The sequence below is a fragment of the Notolepis coatsorum genome, assembly GCF_963971535.1.
Source record: "Notolepis coatsorum genome assembly, chromosome: 2".
NCBI classification, from domain to species: Eukaryota; Metazoa; Chordata; class Actinopteri; order Aulopiformes; family Paralepididae; genus Notolepis; species Notolepis coatsorum.
The window spans coordinates 196519347-196543506 of record NC_140166.1 but is presented as its reverse complement, the minus strand read 5'-3'; the positions used below and the strand labels follow the sequence as shown (position 1 = coordinate 196543506).

The window sequence follows — 24160 nt, the reverse complement described above, 5'->3', positions numbered from 1 at the left end:
GGGATGGGAGAAAATATAGAAAAATGGGAGAAAAAGTGGATCAAAAAAAAAATGATGGTTGTATCAACCCTAAATCTGAGTTGGGGGGGGGGGGGGTGCAATCAGGGTTAGAAATGAACGGGGGCTTGGGGCAAAATGTCCTTGAAAATTGACCAAATGCCCTCGAAAATCAGTTAAGGGGGGCAATAAAAGCCCCAGACAGTTTACTAATTATATATATAATTATATATATGCTCTACAGTGCAAGCATTTCCCCCGTATTTGCCCCTAATAATATGTGTGTGTGCGCGAACCGGAAAAATCATTTACTTGCAGAGTGAAGATTACAAAACAGCTCCGCTGTTAATAGTTAAGAAACTGGACTGAAATTCAGTTTTTGGGTGGAATGCAAAGAGGGAGGGAGGCGGGGCCCGCTGCATGTTACAGGGTGCTTGAGAGGTGCGAACACAGACAGACAGACAGAGAGCTCTGCTCTGCTTTCAGCAAGCATGCATAGTGCTGTGTAACATTAAGGCAGAGGTTACACCTTTCGTATCATCTTCGTATTGTTTTCTTATGCGTATCGCCGCGACGTCGTGCGCCTGAGTCACACTTTCGTTTTTTTTTCGTTTTTGTCAGCCGAGCACACTGATGTAGTACACTGCCAAAGCAGTAGGTGGCAGTAGGTGGCAAACATGAAGGCAATTTCAACCAATCAGAACGAATGTGCCAATACACTTCCTGGTGGAAGCTCCAGCAAAGAAAATGTCAATAAGGCAGGCGCCTATGCCGCGCCACCATCTTGCTTGCTCACTCAATGCAGCAATTCTTTTTTCAGCAAAACCTAATAAAAGTGCAATAAACAAAACGGATACATTCACTGTGTGTTCTGCCTGTCATTTGTTGATGAAACAAAACTAACATCAACACAAGTGACCACCAAGAGCGGATAGTTTAGTCTAAAAAACTATCGGTAGCATTGTTAGCTGCATGCTAACGTCAATGGAGTATGCCATTATAACAATATAGCATTGTGGCTAGAAGCTAACGTTAGCTCACGCTACTTAGCCAGCACGAAACTGATGATATCGCGAGCTATCAGTAGTTAGATAACATTAGAGACAACGCTGTGTGTATTAAACAAAGGTGAATAGATGACTGGGCCATTTTGTTTAATGCTTGTTAAGTTGAAAGAGGAACTCTGAGCTAACAGGGTCTGAATCCTGATAGCTCACGTTAGCCAGCTGCTCATGCAATCGGTAATGCTAGCAGAATGAATGGATGTAAACTTTATTTAACATATTGCATATGGGTACAATACAATACGGCTCAATACAAACAATTGTTAAGGGAATGCAGACTGTTGTAGCTTGGACTGGGGTCCTTATAACAATAACTTGACAACACATGGTAGCTGAAGCTATTTGGGACACGGAGCTCTGCCTCTGTCCCAAACACACACACTGTTGTCAAACTTGTCACCGGAAGGGCACGCTGATGGTATCTACTGCGCATGGGCGTTTTCGCAACAACTGCTCCGTGCTGACTACACGCTGTTGTCGAAGCGTTTTTTTTGCGTATCTCCAAACGCAAACACAATTTTGCGTTTCAGCCGTATCCACAAAAAAATGCCAAAAAACGCATTTCTGTGTAGATAGGACATCAAACGTCGTCAAAAACGTATAAAAAAACGCCAGGAATACACTAGTCTAACCATAGCCTAAGTTACACTGCTATCTTAACGTTAGCAAGCTAAGCATCTGCATAGCGCGACCTGTGTAACGTTAAGTAACTTGTGTTCGGCGGGGAAAGACCGTTCCATTTGTAACACAACTCCAAAGAATAACATCCAAATGATCCCGATGCGCATTTCCTTCATTCCACAGCACTGAGCGTGCAACGTATTTCATTGATCGATCTGACAACAACACAACTTGCCCTCAGGGACAATCATATTTAATCTATTTAGATAGAGTATGTATGTATTATTTATGTATTATTTACAGATAATTGAAGGTACCTCAAAACATGAAACCAAGCCATGTCACACATCGTGTGTGTGTGTGACGTGTGTGTGTGTTACTTGAACAATTGTCACTCTGCTCCTAAATTTCTGTGTGCTCCTAAATTTGTATTTAGATTTTATTTATTAACATTTTATTTAGGAGCACATGTGCTCCTTGGGAAAAAGGTTAGTGTAGAGCCCTATATATGGAGACATTAACATTACGTTATCAAACATAGGGACGAAGACTGTAAAAAAAAGTGTCAACAATGTTTATAATCTTTATGTTAATTTTCATTATAAAAATGTTGTGCCCCCGAAATACAAAAAAAGCCCCCGAAAATCAATTAAGGGGGGCAAAAAAAGCCCTTGATTTTTTTTTTCATTTCTAACCCTGGATGCAATGCAGACAAACAGCTGCATACAGTGCGACCATTTCACTCACATTTGCCCATTCATTTTTGGACCGTCGGTGTGTGTACTGTACGTGTGCTGTCATAGCTCCACCTACAGGCCTAATGGAGAACACCAGGATGTGAATGGAGGGTGAATGTGAGGTATATCGTGTAAATAAGTTTTGATTGATCGCAAGACTACACTGTAAAACAAATAATAATAATAAGTTACCAGAACTTAAAAATATTGAGTTCAGTTACTGTGCATTAAGGTTTTCAGTTTTCAATCCATAATAAGTTAACAGAAAAATAAGTACACAACCACATTATTTCAACCTAATAAAACTGTTTATTGTCATTGTTTTAAGAACACAAGTTGTCTTGGTAATACTCACATTTTGAGTAAAGAAAATGGCTTTTAACATGTGCAATGTATTGTTCAATGAAATAGAAAAATAAATAATAAAATGTGTTGATTAATCCCACTGGTCACAATGGTGACCGTAATAATGTTTTTGTTATAAGGCTCTGCAAATTGGCCTTATACGTTACTGAATGATGTAGCAATGTATTTCCAGCTAAATTGAAATAAACAAATAAAAGGTCTCAATTAAATATGTGGTAGTAAAAAGAACCTGTGGGAGGATTTCAACAAGATAAATGCGACAACAGTGCAAAATATTTCACTATAATATTTCAAAGCAAAAAAAGAAAAAAAAAAAAAATCAAATTTTTTTTAATACTGCCCCCTGTGCCTATGAAAATGCCCCGCGTGCCTATGCAGGCACGCGTGCCTATGCAGGCACGCGTGCCTAGGGTTGCCTACCCCTGCTATAGACCAATCAAAATGAAGCACAAGGGCATGTTTACACACTTCCAGTGCACTTTGTTTTCCATGTGGGGGTGACAGTGGGCTCGGGAGATAGAACAGTCGTCCTGTAATCGGAAGGTTCCTGTGGTAACCTCTATTAATAAATAAGCCACACGACACGCTTGTGATCCCTTTGGTTTGGTAGTTTACTGCAAACGGGAGCATGGAAGGTTATACAATACAGGTGCATCTTACACTCAGCGCACGTTAGTTATACAGGTAAGAACTCCGGTACCGGATACGGAAATACCTCACGTATATATCTGTAGTCCCTCTGTAGTCCACAAAATAATATCCCTTGAGCGATAACTCCCTCTAGTGGGAAAACATAGCTATTGCATCAATATTAATCCTAGGTATATATAAGGCTGACATTATAACACCCCTCCCCCTTTAAATTTCAACATTACCAAATGTCCATGCAATACAAAAATAATAACAGTAGTGTCTTACGCTTGTACACTTTCCAAAAATATATATACCAAAAAATGACTTAGAAACAGCTTACCAAATAAGGCACTTGAAAAACATATTACCAACCGTCATTACTCTCATAACTGTCTCGTTAAATGTTCAGTCTGTCTGGAGGTTTGCGATCACGCTGTGACCTGCGCAATACTGCTGGTGACCTCGGACACACCACAGGTGACTGAGGTTTGGGTGGCTCTGGTGTTGAGAGTAGGGGTGGACGGTATGGTCTAAAATTTATATCACGGTATAATTTGAAGCATAGACGGTAACGGTATATATCACGGTATCATCGTTTTTGATAAAAAAAAATTTTATTTTATATAATTTTTTATTTTTATTTTTTTATAAAATATATATATTATATAATTAGACTTGTACTGGTATTATCTGCGAGACATCGCCACCACGCAACAAGCTCCACTGTCTGTGTGTACTCTAGTAGCCTCCAGCTACGGCCAGTATTCTCCAGAGCTGCACCTGGACCTATACTCTAGTAGCCTCGAGCAGAGCTACGGCCAGGATTCTCCGGCGCTGCACCTGGACCCTATTGTATTGGTATTATAACGTTAGCAAGCCCTCAGCTCGAATACGCATCGAATCAGTGTTATAAGACATTGATATCATGAGCTATCTGTAGCTACTGCATATATAACGTTAATACAACGCCTCAGTGAATTATTTAGTTCAATGGGACATTTCGTTTTGAACGGTGAACTAACTGGCGTTAACGTGAGCTAACAGGTAGCATACACGTCTCTAGTACTAGACTTTGTGGAGCGTTTGTTGATGTCAGGAGCTATCGGTAGCTGGCCGACTAGATACCGTTCGGTTAGACAATGCCCCATCATGTATTAAACTAAAAGTGAATAGTTGACTGGGTCATTTTGTAACGGTAGCTAAGCTAACGTTAGCTCAGGGAGACGCCGACAGCTCCCGTGTCCCGTCCCACTAGACTACTAGACCCGTGTTTACATGCGTGCGGTAGGGGCTGGCACGCCCACTGCGCGAAGCCTCCTAAATAACTTTTTCCAGTTCGCACATATCTATTATCTATGACTAATTCTATCTATTTTTAGGGGCAAATGCGAGTTAAATAGTCGCGCTGTGGTTACATGACGTCATTGCTATTTTAGAGCTGCACTACCGGTTACACGGTATACTCAAAATCCATACCGTAGAGCAAATTCATACCGTTTATACCGTATACCGTTTATACCGTCCACCCCTAGTTGAGAGCATGAGAGGGGTCTGAGTGACAAACTTCTCTTGGGGACAGACACCTCTCCTGGTGAGTCCGTCACTGGTACAGTCACTGGCAAACAACATTCTCCAATAGTCTGTTCCACACGGGTATCCACCGTGGTGCGATCTGTCTCTGAACTTGTGTTGTGGCGTAGGCGTACATGGTCCTGGTGTCTACGGAAAACACGTCCATCAGTCATTTTAATGACATATGAAACTGGCCACTCTGTTTCAGAATAACGCCAGGCAGCCACTGTTGCTTGTTGATAGTACTGAAGGAAACGTGAAAGTCTAGTGTTTAGAGAGTCTCCTGTCATCCTCTTAAACCCCTCTTTCACTGTCTGAACAGCCCGCTCAGCCAAACCATTTGAGGCTGGGGTGGAACGGCGCCGTCCTAATGTGATTAATGCCATTCTGGTGCATAAATTCACTGAATAGCTCACTGGTGAATGTTGGGCCATTATCAGTGACCAGGGTGTCTGGCCACTCCCATGGACTGCAAACACTTGTCTGAGTTAGTCTATGGTTGTGGGGGCTGTGATATTGGTTCATCATATGAGCTTCTATCCATTTTGAGTGTGCGTCTACCATGATCAGAAACATCTGTCCCATAAAGGGTCCTGCAAAGTCTACATGCAGCCTAGACAGGGGCGGTCTGGCCACTCCCATGGGCGGTGTGGATTGTTCTGATTAGTCTGACACTGTGTGCATGATTTTTTACCTTGCTCTCCAGATCATCGTCCATTCTTGGCCACCAGACGTATGATCTGACAGTAACGTTGGCGAGGTCAGCTAAAATTATACATAAGTGTCTCTCTCTCTCTCTCTCTCTCTCTCTCTCTCTCTCTCCCCCTCTCTCTCTCTCTCTCTCTCTCTCTCTCTCTCTCTCTCTCTCTCTCTCCTCTCCCCTCTCTCTCTCTCCTCTCTCTCTCTCTCTCTCTCTCTCTCTCTCTCTCTCTCTCTCTCTCTCTCTCTCTCTCTCTCTCTCTCTCTCTCTCTCTCTCTCTCTCTCTCCTCTCTCTCTCTCTCTCTCTCTCTTCTCTCTCTCTCTCTCTCTCTCTCTCTCTCTCCTCTCCTCTCTCTCTCTCTCTCTCTCTCTCTCTCTCTCTCTCTCTCTCTCTCTCTCTCTCTCTCTCTCTCTCTCTCCTCTCTCTCTCTCTCTCTCTCTCTCTCTCTCTCTCTCTCTCTCTCTCTCTCTCTCTCTCTCTCTCAGCTGGCCTCTCACACTGATACAATTGGCTGTATCAGGGGGTGGGAAAGCTGAAGGGTGGGTCCTGGGCGTTGTGGACAGCGACCCCTACAGTTCGGTCGGGGCGCCTGCTCAGCAAGGGTTGGAACTAGGAGAGATAGTGTGGCCTCCCACACGCTACACACTCCCCGGTGAGAACCTGCGCGGCCAGGTTGGCCTGCCCCAGGCTGCACATGCGTCGGAGGAAAGCATGCGACAGTCTCCGGTCTCCCGGACCAACAGTAGGGGAAAGTACGCAACAACCAGGAAGGGTGGGATGGGAGAAAAATCGGGAAAAAGGAGGGGAAGAAAGATAATAAAAAAAAAAAAAAAACGAACTGGATAGTTGATATAAGTTGATATATGAACTGGATAGCTCATATAATAAGCCATTCTCCCTTTCTGTGTGTGTGTGTGTGCCCGTCCCAACTCTGGTCTTTGGAAAGTTTGATAGTATTTACTGAGGATGGCCAGATAATGTTGATATTAAACTTACAAAATAATTATACAGAAAGTACAGCAAGTACAAAACGCTGCTGACCGACAAAAGAGAATCCCTCACTGAGGAAAACACAAAGGCCTAACCATCATGTATCACAATGGTGATGTCAGCCAGAGATGGGGAGAAGCATGAACCTTTAAAGGACATCTCTTTGAAATAAATTACATTTTACAGTTTTTTTTCTTGATTTCTTTAAAACAAATTATTATTTAACTATTTAATTATTATTTAGTTATTGCACTGCACTGCAGTTGAACTGCATTGAACTGAACTTAATTGAAAAAAGAAACCTCATAACCTAACTGGCACTGAACATTGAACTACACTGGCACTGTTTGTTATTAAAGTTAATAATTTTGTATTATTTTTTTGGTTAAATCCAAAGGAAAAAATATTAAATCAGAGAAATCCGAAAACGGGAAAATTAAAAACCGAGAAATCCGAAAACAGAAAATTCATATCCGAAAACAGGAAAAGATAAAACGGATTTCATAGGGCCCTAGTTAAGGACGGTGAGTTAATAAATTCACTCTGAAAATCTGCTCCGCTCTGATAAACTGACTCTTTGGTCAGAGCGTCCAGTGTGCACTCAGAATTTCCGAACAACTTGAGTGTGCTCGCTCTGACACTGGTTGTAAATAGTTATGAGTGTTGTATGTGCCTCCCTTAGTGTTTCCATTAATTACCTAGACTGATACATTGCCAATAGGGATGTATCAGTAGTAGGGGTGTAACGGTACACAGAAGCCACGGTTCGGTACGTACCTCGGTATTGGGGTCACGGTTCGGTACAACAGAAAACAAATATTTATTATTATTAACACATTGTCCGCCATGGGTTATATCCATCAATATAGCCAGTCTGCCACCGTTGAAAGCCTATGGAGATGTTTACCTTCTTTGCAGGGCTATAACTTTTAAAATTGTATTGCTATATTGACATTACTATGGCCCATTCAACATCGATTATCTATCTTATAGACTTGGTAAGTTTCACTTTCACTTCTAGAGAGGATTTAACTTCACGTGAAGCCGAGACTGAAGACTAGAGAACAGATGACATTTTTTTTATTTGATCAGCGTGAGTCCGGTGGGGGAGAATGTTGTTGGCGTTTGTTGGCGAAGCGTGCGTGTGTGTGTTGGCGACGCGTGGCGTGTGTGTGTGTGTTGGCGACACGCGGCGTGTGTGTGTGTTGGTGCTGGTGTGTTTGCGCTGAGGCGTATTCGTCGTAGGCTGCATGTAGAGCTGCCGCGGTATTGATGTTTTCCTTACCGCACAAATTTGCGAAATATTTCCTACCGCTGCGGTTATTACCGCACACACACAAAAAAAAAAAAAAAGTTTGAATGCATTTTTTTTTGTAGTCTACTCTTTATAGCATATATCCTGCCTCTAGTCTAAATGTCTATCTTTAGAGGATGACTTTGCAGCATGAATATTGTTTGGGATTCGGCAAGCACGCATTCGTTATTAAAAGTGAAACACGGATTCGAAGTCTCCCCTCTGTGTTGCGGGCAGGGGTGGTACCGGCGTGCCCGCCGGTTACCCCCCCGACCCTTTCTTCTTCTTCTTATTATTATAACGTTACTACTTATGTTTTGTGGCATTAACGTTATATAGTTACACGTTCAATAACATCAGCGTATTTACCGGACCATAGCAAGGCAAGCGTTACTCAATTCATATCTCAGTTCCTTTCTTTGCTCAGAGCGTGCCGAGTTGTACCCATTCTGCGGTCTGTTAATAAAGTTTTCAATCAGACAAGTGTATAGAACGAAGGGCTTTTATTATAACATTTCGTTGCCGTAAAATCATTATGCCTCGTTCCCTGAGGAGCGACGGTAATCCACTCCGGTCTCCGGTGGGAGCTAACGTATTAGCCGTGTTGTGACTGTGAGCTCTGATCAATGGCTGACATTCAGGAAGTAAAAGCACTGCAAGACGCTCCAACGTGTGACGCGTATCTCTTCTGACCAATCAGTGGTCTGCAGTGTTTCATGTGACTTTTCTGGTACCCAATAGGGTCGCTTGGAACCTCGACAGAGAAGTAGGGTATATCTGCAGAGCCGCAAGCCAACGAGAGCAGGGTACTTTATTATTATTATAAAAAACAGCGGTGATGCGGTATTCAGCCCAACTCTGCGGTGGGCATGATGTAACAGCGATACCGCGGTAATACCGATACCGCGGCAGCTCTAGCTGCATGTACCGCACCGTGACGGCCGTACCGTAAATTCGCGGGACGAATACACGTACCGTTACACCCCTAATCAGTAGTATTGGCAGTGGTAGTAGTCGTAATAGTAATCCAGCATATTTTTATATTTTCTAAAAAATAAACCAGTTCAACACAGGTAACCACTTTTGCTTCATTTCTTTGATGGCTCAAATGTATGCTCTAGTCCAGTGGTTCTCAAATCTCTCCTCGAGGCACCCCAGCTGTTCCATGTATTTGTTAAATTCCACCACCAGCACACCTGATTCAACTAATAAAGGGCTTGTTAAGTTGAATCAGGTGTGCTGGTGGTGGAATTTAACAAATACATGGAACGGCTGGGGTGCTCCGAGGAGAGGATTGGGAAGCACTGCAATTTAGTCGATTTTGTGTTTTGAGCACAAAGTTCATCATAGATCTGGCCTCTTTATTTTGCTCTCAAAGTGCACCAGATTGATGCATTTAACTTTAAAATATACACAAAAAAAAGAATCCGGGGGAGCAGACCCCCTTAGAGGGTCCAAGGTTCACCCACCACAGTCTCATAAAATCCTGTGGGAAACACTGTCCCTGTATTGTAAATAGTTCATATGTGTGTTGTCACTACTGTATGTAAAATTGTAAATAAGTTAATTTATGTGTTGTAAATAAATATTGTTAATATTTATTTACCTAATTTATGTGCAATCATTTCATTTCAGCTCATCATCATCATTAGGTGGCTTCTTCGTTCCAAAGGTTGCCTATCACTCTCCAACCCATTCTGTCCCCACTTCTTCTCTCCAACTCCGTGACTCCGCCTCTCACTCCGCTCCAATCACAGACATCGTCTACCCAGCCTCTTCTTGGGTCTTCCACTTCCTCTCTTTCCATCCACCTTTCCCATCACCACCTTCTTGAACATCTCCCCGCTGGATCCTCTCAGAACATGCCCGCACAACTCCATCTTTCTCTTTTTCAACCTCTCCACCACAGCTCAGTGTAGAGAAATGCACCGATACTAACAACCGCCTTACTGCACGTGTCTATGACGACACTGTTGACCATGTATCCGTGACACGCGCGCCCCGCTACAACACTAGCCCTAACTCTCCACTACCGATCCCATCGCTCTATCTTCCCACTACCGATCCCCATCACTCTTTCCACTACCGATCCCATCCCTCTTTCTTCCCACTACCGATCCCCATTCCTCTTTCTCTCCACTACCGATCCCCATCACTCTCTCTTTCCACTACCGATCCCATCACTCTCTTTCCACTACCGATCCCATCCCTCTTTCTTCCCACTACCAATCCCCATCACTCTCTCCACTACCGATCCCCATCACTCTCTCCACTACCAATCCCCATCCGACTACCGATCACGATGGGTAAAAAACAGATGCCGTGTTCTGAATTTGCCTCTAATTGTGCAGTAGCTGTGTAGCTGATGAGTCTGTATTGTGTAGATAGAGAGTGTACACAACCTAGCTTTAATCTCTTTGGCTGCATTGTGTATATGGGGAGTGTGCACACCCTAGCTTTAATCTCTTTGGCTGCATTGTGTAAATACACCCTAGCTTTAATCTTTTGCTGCATTGTATAGATGGGGAGTGTGCACACTCTAGATTTAATCTCTTTGGCTGCATTGTGTAAATAGAGAGTGCACACTCTAGCTTTAATCTCTTTGGCTGCATTGTGTAAATAAAGTGTGCACACTCTGGCTTTAATCTCTTTGGCTGCATTGTGTAAATAGAGAGTGTGCACACTCTGGCTTAAATCTCTTTGGCTGCATTGTGTAAATAAAGTGTGCACACTCTAGCTTTAATCTCTTTGGCTGCATTGTGTAGATGGGTATCATGGGGAGTGTGCACAGTGCACACTCTAGCTTTAATCTCTCTGGCTCACTCCTAGTTATTGTGCCAAACCCTCTCAGACCAATAGATGGACAAATTGAGTAAGATAGAAAAATCTAACTTAAATGTCATCACCACCACATGTGATAGCTCAGACATCAACATGTACTATCTTAGTTACATAATTCTTGATTACATTTTGAGATTAACACCATTCACGTCGTACAATGGTTTTCAAGTTCATGCGAATTCTGCCAGATCACGGCGTTATTTTGATCATATTTCATATTTTCGCCATGGTATTCATATTTCACTCACGGAGCCTTGTCTGATGCTGTGGGACTCAGCACAACTCTGCAACGCTTCAACACTGCCACCTGGTGGTGGATGATCGGCAAGTTTCCAAACCGGATATGGCGGTTGCATATCGGTGCGTCTCCTAAATCCGTCCGGCCACTCGCATATCATCCCAGGACTCTAGCCACACACCGTGGATATGGATCGCCGTCATAACTCAATAACCCACATGATTTGGGCGTGAATTAGTATTATACAAACCGGAAATGGATCGCCTCGATCCCCATCAAATAACTGGGATCTGTTTGCTCCAGTATCATCGCCCAACGGTAAGAGGAGGCTGCCGTGACTTTCAGCGTTTTTGTTTATCATTATCAATGCAAACTGCTCTGATCTATATATCACCCATACTACATGAAGCATTTAACGACGATCACGGAATTATAAACGACCCCCCCCCCCCCCCCCCCCCGTTCACCCGCGCATGATCAGCCATAACGTTTAGGACCATGTACAGTTGAAATTTTTAATATAGCGTGGATCGTATCAAACGGCATTTGATAATCTAATATATGCATTTATACCTATATCTCACGTTCTAGGAATTACTGCAGAAAACGATAAAAACATATTTATACTCTAGACGGTATTTTCGTATGAATGTGTGAATGAAAAAGTAAAACGTTCCTACATCCTGAACGATAGATAATCGATGTTGAATGGGCCATAGTAATGTCAATTTAGCAATACAATTTAAAAAGTTATAGCCCTGCAAAGAAGGTAAACATCTCCTCCATAGACTTAGACTGGTGGCAGTGATCAAACATTGATGGATATAAGCGTGGCAGTTAATGTGTTAAGAGAATATGACATTTCTTTCTTCTAATTTAACATTTAGCATGGCTTGTACTAGGGCTGGGCGATATGGCCAAAAACGTTATCGCGATAAAATTATAAAATTATTTTCATATAACTATATCGATAATTATCGTCGATATAATGTCTGTCAAGTTTAATTAACTTCTTATGCCCGGCGCCGATGGACGGGCTATTAATAGACTTGTTTTGCTGCTGCGAATGTCTCGAGTTGATGTCGTCATCAGTCCGCGCACGTTAGCAGTTAGCCAGAGCAAGCGGTGTATCCCATGACAATGTACTAAATATGACCCTATAGTCAAGTTAGACCGCGCTCACAAGTTCTCACACTGGGTGCTGTAATCCCTAGGGATGGGTACCTTTCACATTTGAACCGGTCTGTACCGGTACCTGTGAATCGATACCGGTACCCAACGGTACCTTTTTTCGGTACTTTAAAAAAAAAAAAAAAAAAAAAAAAAAAAAAAAAAATGTCAACGTTCACACGCACAATATATGCTTACCTAGGATTTGACTTGATTCAACAACAAAGCAGTCGGAGCAATGACAAGCCGAAAACTGTCGAAATTTAATTTACCTACCTCAGTCGTAAAAAAAAATCCAAACTTCAAATAACTACAATTTCGACAGTTTTCGGCTTGTCATTGCTCCGACTGCTTTGTTGTTGAATCAAGTCAAATCCTAGGTAAGCATATATTGTGCGTGTGAACGTTGACATGAAAAGAAAAAAGTTAAAAAAAAAAAAAAAGGTAAAAAAAAAAAAAAAAAAAAAAAAGAAAAAAATTATTTTTTTTTTGGTTTCTCACTTGATTTCGATACCGACGTGTTTCGGTTCGGTACCTCAAAAGTACCGAATTCGGTACCCATCCCTAGTAATCCCATAAAGTTCAATATATCAAAAAGCAGGGTAGCCGGACCAGCACTCACAGGTTCAATGTTTTTTAATGGCAGCCTGAATAAAAAGCAGACATGTTTCGGACAATGTCCTTCTTCTATAAGGACAATTAGCTTGCACGGCGCTATTTTATAGTTTACGTGCCGAGTGGGTGTGTGGCGTGAATTCTGAGAATTCTGTATACGGTGGACGTCGTTGCAATGTATTGGGGCGGAACAGAGTATTTTAGGGTGATATTTAGTGCATATCACTGAAGAAGGACATTGTCCGAAACATGTCTGCTTTTATTCAGGCTGCCATTAAAAAACATTGAACCTGTGAGTGCTGGTCCGGCTACCCTGCTTTTTGATATACTAAATATGACCCTAAAATACTCCGTTCCGCCCCAATACATTGCAACGACGTCCACCGCATACCCCACACTACTCTAACCGTGGCCTCAGAATTCACGCCACACACCCACTCGGCACGTAAACTATAAAATAGCGCCGTGCAAGCTAATTATCCTAGCCAGACTCGTTTCCAATGCACTAAATATCACCCTAAAATACTCTGTTCCGCCCCAATACATTGCAACAACGTCCACCGTATACCCCACACTACTATAACCGTGGCCTCAGAATTCACGCCACACACCCACTCGGCACGTAAACTATAAAATAGCGCTGTGCAAGCTAATTATCCTAGGCAGCCTTGTTTACTACTTGAGTCCTACCTCTCTACCCAGAGGTGCACTGCAGGTCTCCTTCCGCTGTCGGCCATATCCTTCACTGATTGGTTGTTAGTGCGTGTGCTCATATCCAAGCTTGGACTTGGAAAATCGCTATATCGAAACTTTGCAACCACGTTTCATGTTTATTTCGAGGAAATAATTAATCGCGATAGTTATCGTTATCGTAGCCCAGCCCTAGCTTGTACCTTATCAAACAGATAAAAATAAATTAGACTTTTTCTATGTATTGAAACTCTTAGATTAACACCTGCATTTCATGTTTACATATAGTTATGTTCGTATTTTAATCAATGTTATTGCAAACAGTGCTGATAATTGTATTTGTTACAAAGGGTCAGATTAAACCGAATATATATATTTATTACTTGATATATTGTATAATATTTGTATATCGTCTGATATCCCTTGTATATTCTTTGTATATATACAGGGAATATCCCTTTACCTAGGTACAGGCCAGACCATAATATTCGTTCTCCTATTGGACAGCGACCCCTAGGCGCCAACGGCCATACCCCCAATGGCAAGTTCAAAGCCACCGCCAAGACATGTCTCAACATGTCCAGGTTTGCGCAGTAATACGAGACAGAACTGAAGTTGGCACTAGATTATTCACCTTACGTATAAATACGTCGCAGGTGGATACAGCAGTAGTTGAGTCTAAACGTTGAAGCCTTCACCACGATACAACGTGCTGTGAAGTGGGCCTCTTTGCCCCTAAATAGAGCCTTGAGAACCGCGTGCGAATAGATAGCTAAAGTGTCAGAGTTTAACGCTGTATCGTCGAGTTCGACTTATTCTATTGTGAAGTAATAGTCTATTATTTATAGTGTATCGTGCGGCTACCGTTCTACAGTGACCAGCATTACCACCGGTTCGTCGTACTCTAGCTAGTGCACTTATCCAGGCTGGGCGGCCTAAACTCGTGCCGCCATCCGAGGAGTCCTAGACGAGAACCGTTGGATATGTACACCGGAGAACCTACACCGGCGAATGCAGAGCCTTTTCCGGCTGGATTATATTGCTTTGGTACTGTGGCTGCTGGAGCAGAGAATCGTCTACCCCACTGCTGTGTGGGATCTACCCTGTGAGGAGCACCATCGAGCCCGCCTCTAGGACCACAGAGGCTGGCTAGCTTTCATCCATGCTGTCGCGCATACTGGAGTATAGCTGTTGCTTTGTCTACGGACCAAAGGATTACTGCACTGGCTCCTGTATCTGGAGCCTCGTTATTCCTCGTTGATCCAGACTTTTGCTCCCGAACATTCCTCTACCCTGCTGGCTTACAACCGGAGGGAACCCCTTAGTATCTCCAGCTGACTACGAGTGTGCCTTATGTAATTCTTATGCTACAGGTGGCGTCAGTTATACCCATCTTACTATGCGCATTGCTCATGGACTTACGCTCTTGACCTACTTAAGTGTTCTTCGCCTTATAAGCGCAATTCATAATTCTCAATTTGTAACCTATCGTTGCTGCTCTAATAATAAATACCTCTAAATAGAACTTTCTTTGTCAAGCCGTATTCTTGTGTGGGTGTTCACCAGATATACCGTGTACTGTATGGCCAGTAATTAAAGTACATAACTAAGTAGTGGTTTAATGATACCATACTCTCAATACAGTCAGGGAATTGTACCCCTCAGTTACAGTATTTATAAGTTGTTTATTGATGTTTTTTTTTTTTTTTTTTTTACATCTTTCAATATAATGTGGTGAAACTATTCTGATGTGTATTAGTAATTTTTTTAACATCTTCAGCGCATTTTAATATGGCAATAACGAAAAACATAATAATTTTGGTAAACCATCACCATAATCGTGATGTGAAATTTTCATAATGTCCTATTCCCAGTGCAACATTAAAACTTGCACACATGATTGAGATTTGATAGACCTTGCCTATCACATTGCATGATGGTTGCCCAACACTTGGACCTAATGAAGTTTGAACTCACCACTAAGTCCCAGTTATTGAGCTCCAGCAGGGTAATTGCCTCAGCAATGTTGTCAATTCCAGTGCAAGCCTGCATGAATGTGGACAAAAAAAGAGATTGGGGGGGGGGGGGGGGGGGGAATAGTCAATAACATTGAGATTGAGTGACTTGTTTTTAGCAGTTGTGGCAGATATGACTTCACTTGTTAGGAAAGTTGATTGTTGTCAGCAGACTATATCTTACTCTGCATGGTGATTTTTTTGTGTATGTTTATTTTTGTGTCTGTTTTTTTTTATGTACTACCTAGATGTTTTATTTTCATATGGAATAACCTGAGCACAATAACAGTTATTATTTAGAAGAGGTTGGAAGTAAGTACAGTAACCAATGGGTCAATAAAATGTACAACTTGCTTGAGCCCACATGACAATCGATTCTTACGTCTACAACAACTGAATAAAGCTAAGGCAACGATCAATATGACAAGGTCAGAATTGGTGGCTTAGTTTGATCATCCTATACACATTACACATCTAAATACCACGTTTCTGATTGTTGATAATCGATTATTTGACTTGGATATGAATTATACTTTTTTTTTCTTCGTTTCTTCTTGACCTGAGAATCTCCACAGAAAACTGTAGGACATTGACTAGTATGATCATTCACCATGTCATCATCATTGTTTTCATTTAGTCACGTGGCATAAACAGAACATTAATATACTGTGCTCCGTGAAGGTTCCCTTGTTATTAAAGAAATAGAAACAAGTGGCAGCTTGCGTGGTGTCCTACCTACCTAACTCTTAGCATCCATGACTATTTTACCAAACAGCTCATGGCTGCATACTTACGTTAGTAACCTAACAATAGCAACACAGCGAACGTTGACTAGATAGCCAATTAGCTAGCTTGTTTAGCTTGCTACAGACACAGTCGGGCTGGCGCATAATCTGTCATATTTATTACCTGGCTGAAATGGTTAGCCAGCTACGGGAGGCCTAAATCTAAGCTATTTTCCAAGTGGGCTCTAATGCCTGTTTTCCACAACTAAGCTTCAATCACACAGCTATAGATTAACCAGTCCCTGTTACTACTAGCTCGTTAGCTAACAAACATGCTAAGTGACTTGTCATAATAACAGCTTGACGCACTTGAGTGAACAAGTCGTCAGTTAGCGCCGCAGCTCGTTTTAATAACTCTGGGAGTGGGTCACCAGCTAGCGTATGTGGATCAACCATTATTGAGCTATTTGTCAAGGATCAACATTTCTCATTGATGCCACTGGCTATGGGGCTATCATTCGGCTACGGGGTTAGATGTATCTGTTAGCTAACAGCTAACAGCTAGTCTCTAGCTAGTCTGCTAGCCACAGACAGCAGAGCTCAGCTGAACTCCTCTGTTTACGGCGCCTGTCAGCTCAGCTGATGATGAGTGTTATTGTGAAGCTCGTCAAAATGAAATACCATATAGACTAGCAAACTACATTTGCCGTCACTTGATCATTGGGGACACAGAGATAATAACCCACCTGAAAGTCAGCCAAAATCATTTCTCTATCCATGTTGCTATCGCCGCTTTCGGAGGCCATGGTGGCAATGACTGGCTAAACGCTATTCTTCTCTCTGGCTGGTCGCTGTCTCGCCTCACTGTCACACAGAGGGTGACTGATGGATATAAAGGAAACACTTTACTCAGACGTGGCGACTTGTTGTGAGAGCGTAGTGAGATGCCAATCTTGCGCTTTGTCTGGCCCTACGGTTTCAAGAAATCACAATTTGTGTAAACTACAGTATTCACTTTTTTCATTATTTTCGGTTATCCCATTGCTTTACGGCAAACGTAAAGCGGCTGGATGTGTGTGTTCAGAAGCGACGACACGATAGGAGGCGTAAAGATTTTCCCTAACGCACTTTCAGTTCCGCGTTCGGGTTCCGCGATCTGATTGGCCACTGACGTTTCTCTCAGCGCCAATCGCGTTACGCCTAGTTCTGCCTCTAACAGCCTGCTAGCTAGCTAATGAATGAATGAAAACTTTATTTAACAGATTGCAGAATGGGTACAATACAGTACGGCTCAATACACACAATTGTTAAGGGGATGCAGACCAGAGAAAAACGTTTGTCTTGTTTACATCAGGGTCCCCCATTTTCATTTCATATTGACATTTAAGACATACTCAACATACATGACATTTATGGCATAGGGACATTATAGGTATTTAGTACTGATACATTTGTGACATATACGGTATTCAAATATACAGTACTCATAGATCCTGACAGAGTATATACATATGATGGGGAGGGGTACATTAGGAGGGGGTGGGTGGGTGGGAGAGAAATATACATATACGGCGGGGAGAGAATATATACATGCGGTGGGGAGGAGACTGTCTATTAGGAGGGGGTGGGGGGTTTGGACATTTACGGTGGCCAGTTTCGAATTGCAGCCTCCCGTAGGTGCTCTAAGAGCGGTTTTGAATGTGGGTAGGGATTCACATTCCTTTACAGCTTTGGGTAGGGCGTTCCACATTTATGTGGCATAATTGCGAAACGTGTTTAGTCCCTTGTTTGAGCAGAATCTGGGTTTAACATGATTTGTTGAGCTTGTTGGTAGAATTGGCTATGGGGCGACAATAATATATATATAGGAGGCATGAATTCCATCTTTAGCCTATGGCTTGTTTATTCATTTCACAGTGATTCATAGCAGCACAGCGCATGAGAACTCCTCTCTGTGAGAGGCAGATGTGGTAAGAAGGTAGAGGGGGAGGAAACAAAAGCTTATATACTCCCAACCTGGTGGAAACAGTAGAAGCTCCGCCTATAGCGCCCTCCAGTGGACACAGATATATATGCAGTCAAAGGAAGCAGTATAATAGTACAGTTACAGTTAGTTACAACCCTACATACACCCTCTAAATTCAACACTCCCACTTAGGGTTGCTTAGCACACTGTATGACCTCTTCAAAACAATTTACAAAGAAAATAACACAGTTTAGAACATCAAAAAGAGTATGGCAGTCAATATTTACACACCAAACATGACCTCTGCAAATCTCCTCAGTTTCAATTTGGAAGCCGGCTTCGTCATAGCGTCTGCTACCATGTCGTCTGTTGGACAATAAACCGGTGTCATCCTTTCTTCTCTGATGACAGATCTGATGAAATGGTACTTTATATCCACATGCTTACACCTCTGTCGACACACAGGGTTTCTTGCAATGGCAATGGTTCCCTGGTTGTCCTCATAAACAACAGTCTTCTTATATACATAGGTATCCATTCCGCCGAGCAGTTGTTCTAGATAAATACACTCCTGTATTGTCATGGCCAGAGCCATGTATTCGGCTTCACAAGTTGACAGTGCCACTGTGGGCTGCTTCTTTGTTTTCCATGAAACCAGTGAGCTGTTTGTGTTCAAACTAACACAGTATCCTGTGGTACTCCTTCTATCTGTGATGTCAGCAGCCCAGTCTGCATCACTGTAGGGCAGGCTTTAAGCCCTAAGCCCTCGCTGCTCTTTCTGAAACAAAGCTGTTTATCTGCTGTACCTTTGAGATAACGAAAAACATGTTTTACCGTAATCCAGTGTTCCTCTGTGGGATCAGCAAAATGCTGTGACAACTTACTCACTACAAAACATAGGTCAGGGCGGGTACATGTTGTTAAATAGATGAGATTACCCACGGCTTCCCTGTACATTTTTACATCTGTCAGTTTCTGAGCATCCTCCTGGTAATCCAGTTTTTGATCACATGGTGTTTCCCTTGTTCTACATTCCTGCATGTCAAAACGTTTCAGGGTCTTTTCCACATATCTCTTCTGGGATACTGTTACACAATTGGCCGACTGTTCAATGTCCATGCCTAGGAAATGCTTTAACCTGCCAAGGTCTTTCATTTTGAATCTGGTGGAGAGCATACCTTTCACCTGATCTAGGTTTCTAGTGTTGTCTGCTGCGATGATCAAATCATCCACCCAAATGACAATGATCACTTTTCCTGACTCCTTTGACTCACTTGAGTAAACACAGGGGTCTACTGGATTCTGTAGGAAGTGATCCTCAATGAGACATGTGTGAAGCATCTCGTTCCAATTTCGCCCCCAGACTGTTTCAGGCCGTAAATGGATTTTTCTAGCTTGCACACTAGCTTTTCCCCTTTCTTTTCGTAACCTTCAGGTTGTTCCATATATATCTCCCTATCTATGGGTGCGTGCAGATAGGCTGTCTTCACATCCATCTGATGTAAAATCAGATTGTCCTCAGCTGCTTTCTGAACCACTACCCTTACACTGGTCAGGTTGGCAGTGGGGGAGAATGTTTCACCATAGTCTAGTAGCCTTAGCTACAAATCTCGCTTTGTACTTTTCGTGGCCTTCGACCCCTTCCTTGATTGAGTACACCCATTTCCCTTCCACTGTCTGTCTGCCCTCTGGCAATTTGGTGAGGGTAAAGGTGTGGTTGTCCTCTAAGGACCTCATCTCCTCATCCATCGCTCTCTCAGCTCGCTCGCTCGCTCAGCTCAGAACTAGGCAAAATCTGCATATGGCTCGCCGACAACAAACTATCATTACACATGGGCAAAACAGAGTCCATTCTCTTCGGTTCAAATAACAAACTCAGCAAGACCGACGGCTTCTCGGTTACAGTGGGTGACAATATTGTCACAAGGAAAGATGAAATTACCTACCTGGGTTCCATCCTAGAGGCTAATCTTTCCTGTGACAAAATGGCATCCAATGTAATAAAAAAAGTCAACCAACGAACTCGATTCTTGTACCGGATCTCCTCTCTGGTAAACAAGAATACCCTGAAGACTCTAGCAGGAGCACTCATTCAAGGGTACTACGACTATGCTTGCACCTCATGGTACCAAAGCACCTCAAAGGCACTAAAAAACAAATTACAAACATCTCAAAACAAGCTAGTCAGACTACTGCTTGACCTGACTCCTAGAACCCACCTCACCCCTGCCCATTTTGACAACCTAGGATGGCTTAGAGTAGACGACAGAGTACAGCAACTTGCAATGGGCCTGGTCTACAAGATACACTACGTGACCAAGGTACCCATGTACATGTCAAAATACTTCCCAAAGGTCAGTGAATACCACGATCACAACACCAGAGGGAGCTCCACAAATCATGTTAAACCCAGATTCGGCTCAAACAAGGGACTAAACACGTTTCGCAATTATGCCACATCAATGTGGAACGCCATACCCAAAGCTGTAAAGGAATGTGAATCACTACCCACTTCCAAAAACACTCTCAAAAAACACCTACTGCAATTCGAAACTGGCCCCTACAAATGTCCTAACCCAGTTGCACAGTCAATTACCAAGTATGGCTTTGTCAGTATTCCAATGTACAGTGTACAGTGTGTGTCCCCCCCTACCCAACCCCCCCCCCCCCCCCCCCCACCTCCAATGTACAGCCCCCACCCACCCACCCAACCTCCTCCAATGTACAGTTTCTACGTCAAATGTATATACACTCTTTTTCTTGACACTTTTGTATCACAAACAGTACTGTATTTGCAAATCTGATATGTCATAAATGTATAGATGTAGCAGTACTGTCTATCTGTATGTCATGTATGTCATATATGTTATGATGAATTGAAAATGGGGGACCCTGATGTAAACAAGACGAAAGTCTTTCTCTGGTCTGCATCCCCTTAACAATTGTATTGAGCTGTACTTACTGTACCCATTCTGCAATCTGTTAATAAACTTTTCAATCAATCAATCAATCAAACTCTCCCACTTACTCGACTCTGGGGACACTATGGCTTCCTTAAAAGACTGAGGCACGCCACACACCACTCTGTAACAGTAATCAATACTGGCGAGTGTACTGTCATCCTCGTCACTTCCTCTCCGGGCATAATCTTTCAGATATTTTGGGGGTTTGTCGGTTTGTGTTCCCTTGAGGGATACCTCCCACTGCTTGGGGCACTTGACGTCACCCTCGGGTGCTCCTCGTCATCGCCCTCTGGGGGTGGCTGGCTGTCTGCCTGCACGCCTGTGCTCAGTACACTAGGCTGTGGTGTCTCTGTCCCTCCATACCTTACCCCGGAGTCCAGCCATGGCTCCTCTGTCTGTGTCTCTATTTCGCACGTTGTCTTGGTGACAAATTTCACTAGTCTGTGCTTTTGCACCGTCCCTTTACCGGGATAGTAGACTAGGAGTGCGGGGCTCCCTCTGTCGTGTCCTACAAAGAGGCCTTTTTCACATCTGGAGTCTGGACTCAAGCTTGCCTCTGTCCTGCTGGTAAGCATAGCACACTGATCCGAATTTGTGCATTCTGGCTAGATTACATCTTTTCCCTGTCATTGCTGTATATGGGGTGGTGTGCCCGTGTGTTTATTAAAACACCTGTTTCTGGTGTAAGCGGCTTCTTGTACCGCATAATGCCACAGGCTATTCGGTATGTCACTATCGTCTAGCTTACACCTGGCCATTTCAAAAAGGGTGCGCCATTCCCTCTCTGCTACCCCATTCTGATGTGGGGAGTAGGGACATGACGTCTCGTGTCTGATCCTGTTCCTTCTCAACAGTGATTGGAACTCTCTGTTTGTAAACTCGGTCCCATTGTCTGACCTCAAACATTTTATGTCCCCATAGGGGGCTACATCGGCAAGGAACTTCTCCGTGGCCTGGAGTGCATCACTCTTTGCTTTAAGGAAATAGACGAACACTACGCCTGTACCCACATCCGTAAAGGACTGTACATAGTTAAAGCCTGTAGTATATTCCTACAGAATCCTACAATAATCTAAGGTTATTGTAGTACAGTACAATGGGATTGCTTATCTGGAAGGAGGAGAAAGGGATCATACGTGATAGAATTGTTGGTCTCCTCATCTGACTTAAAGCAGATGAAGAATAAACGTGTAGCCAGACAAACCAGAACTATAGTTCAACTCAACATTTATTTGAGCCAGGGCCAAGAGTGAATAAGAGGTTGCCTTTCACATACAAGGATTATCAGAAAACATTAACATGGCTGCCGTGTACAGGAATCAACAAGGTTTGCCTCTCAAACCCCAATATGTACAGAAAACAGTCACTCGTTAACATAATTTGAACATACATTGACAATACTGTAAGCCCTTTTTGTATATAAGTAAGCCTGGTTTCTAAGCTAAGTTTACATTCTATCCTAACCAAACATGGTGGTTCCATTTGGCTTACTTACATTAAAACAGCTCAGCAGTAGTCTCTCGGTGGGGAGCGGTTGGAGCCGCAGACCTGGGTTGGGGTGGTCTGGGCTCCAGAATAACACTATGTCGGCCCTTATATCCTATAATTTCTAGCCAATAATAGCACATTTTACTAATATGGTTGGTCCAATCCAGCGTCTTCTTGTGGGGGGGGGGTTGGTTCTTGTCTCCAGGTGGGGTGGTGTGAATAGCCCCCTCCTTTGGGCTATGGCTTCTCATGTTTGGACAGAGAGGGGGGCCTGCCTATGGCCCCCGTCGTTGTCGTCCTCCAGTGAACAGAAGGGGGGTCTTGGTGGCCCCCGTCGATGTGGTGGATCTTGACTTCCGTGAACAGAGGGGCCTATTACCATACAGTACTACAGTCTCGTGTGGGGGTGGAGAATGGCTCTCTGTCACCCCTGTATCCATCCATATTTAGCACTGAAAACCCACTCTGCTTGTTGACAGAGTAGCTGTGATGACTTATACCAGAATTCTATAACAAGAGTGTAATCACCCTTCCTTTCATGTGACATTCTAAATGGTAGTATTCTTTGTAAGTTACCTACACCAACCTTTATTTACCAGATAATATAACTGTGATAAATATACCAAGATTTAGAGTGAGTCACCATTTCGTCTGTGGGGTGCAACTTATTTACATAGTCTTTGTTGTCCCCTGATTACATTAGCTTGAGGGGCTTTTTATGACCTGCAACTGTTGTCCTACATACCATTTGGGTAAGCAGTCTTCTTATGAGAGGGGGTTGGTGTGGAATGTCTGTCTCTCCTACATTATGACTCTCTAATTATTCACACCTATTAGTTATGAAATTCAACGTCAATATTTACCACAAGCCACCTATGGACTCGTTCCTTACTGGACCGGCTAGGTCGGTGTTAACTAGCTCCAGTGGTCTCTTTACCTTCTCCGTGGGGTCCCTGTTCCTTGTTTGAGTAAACTTCCCCCTTATGCAAACTTCACATTCTTTGTCAGGTCTATGCTTTTCACCTTTAATGTGCATACCGTCTGTCACTGCTTGCAGCTTTAGTAAATCCTCGTGATTACAATGACCCATCATTTCATGCCACGTCTGGATGTCATGACTGACAGTCACATTACATTTATCATTATTATTACACTCCGTTTGTAGGTAATACATTCTCCCATATACGTCAATGTTAAAACGCGTACCATCTTGTTCTACAAGAACATCTTTACCTTCACTGAAGAACACTTCGGCGCCGTTAGCAGTAGCAGATTTGACTGAGAATAGTTCTTGTGGGAACGAGGGTATATATAGAGCGTCCTTTAACGTCACTGTACACCGGCGGCCCTTACTGTCTATAAGGCGTACCTGTGCGTCTCCTCTCCCTTGCGCCAACCCATAGGTGAATGAATGAATGAATGAAAACTTTATTTAACAGATTGCAGAATGGGTACAATACAGTACGGCTCAATA

At 43.0% G+C, this 24160-nt stretch overlaps 1 protein-coding gene across 1 annotated transcript in view; it reads right to left on the bottom strand.

The window, feature by feature from the left end:
* faf1 (Fas (TNFRSF6) associated factor 1) overlaps positions 1–17302 on the bottom strand; it is a 184488-nt gene extending 167186 nt beyond the window's left edge. Inside the window, exons 1-2 of the mRNA XM_084308912.1 lie at positions 17016–17302; positions 15507–15575 (exon numbers count right to left, since the gene is read on the bottom strand). Of these exons, the coding sequence (XP_084165038.1) occupies positions 15507–15575; positions 17016–17075 (129 nt within the window). The 5' untranslated portion in view covers positions 17076–17302. The remainder of the gene's footprint in view (positions 1–15506; positions 15576–17015) is intronic.
* Positions 17303–24160: the final 6858 nt, after the last annotated feature.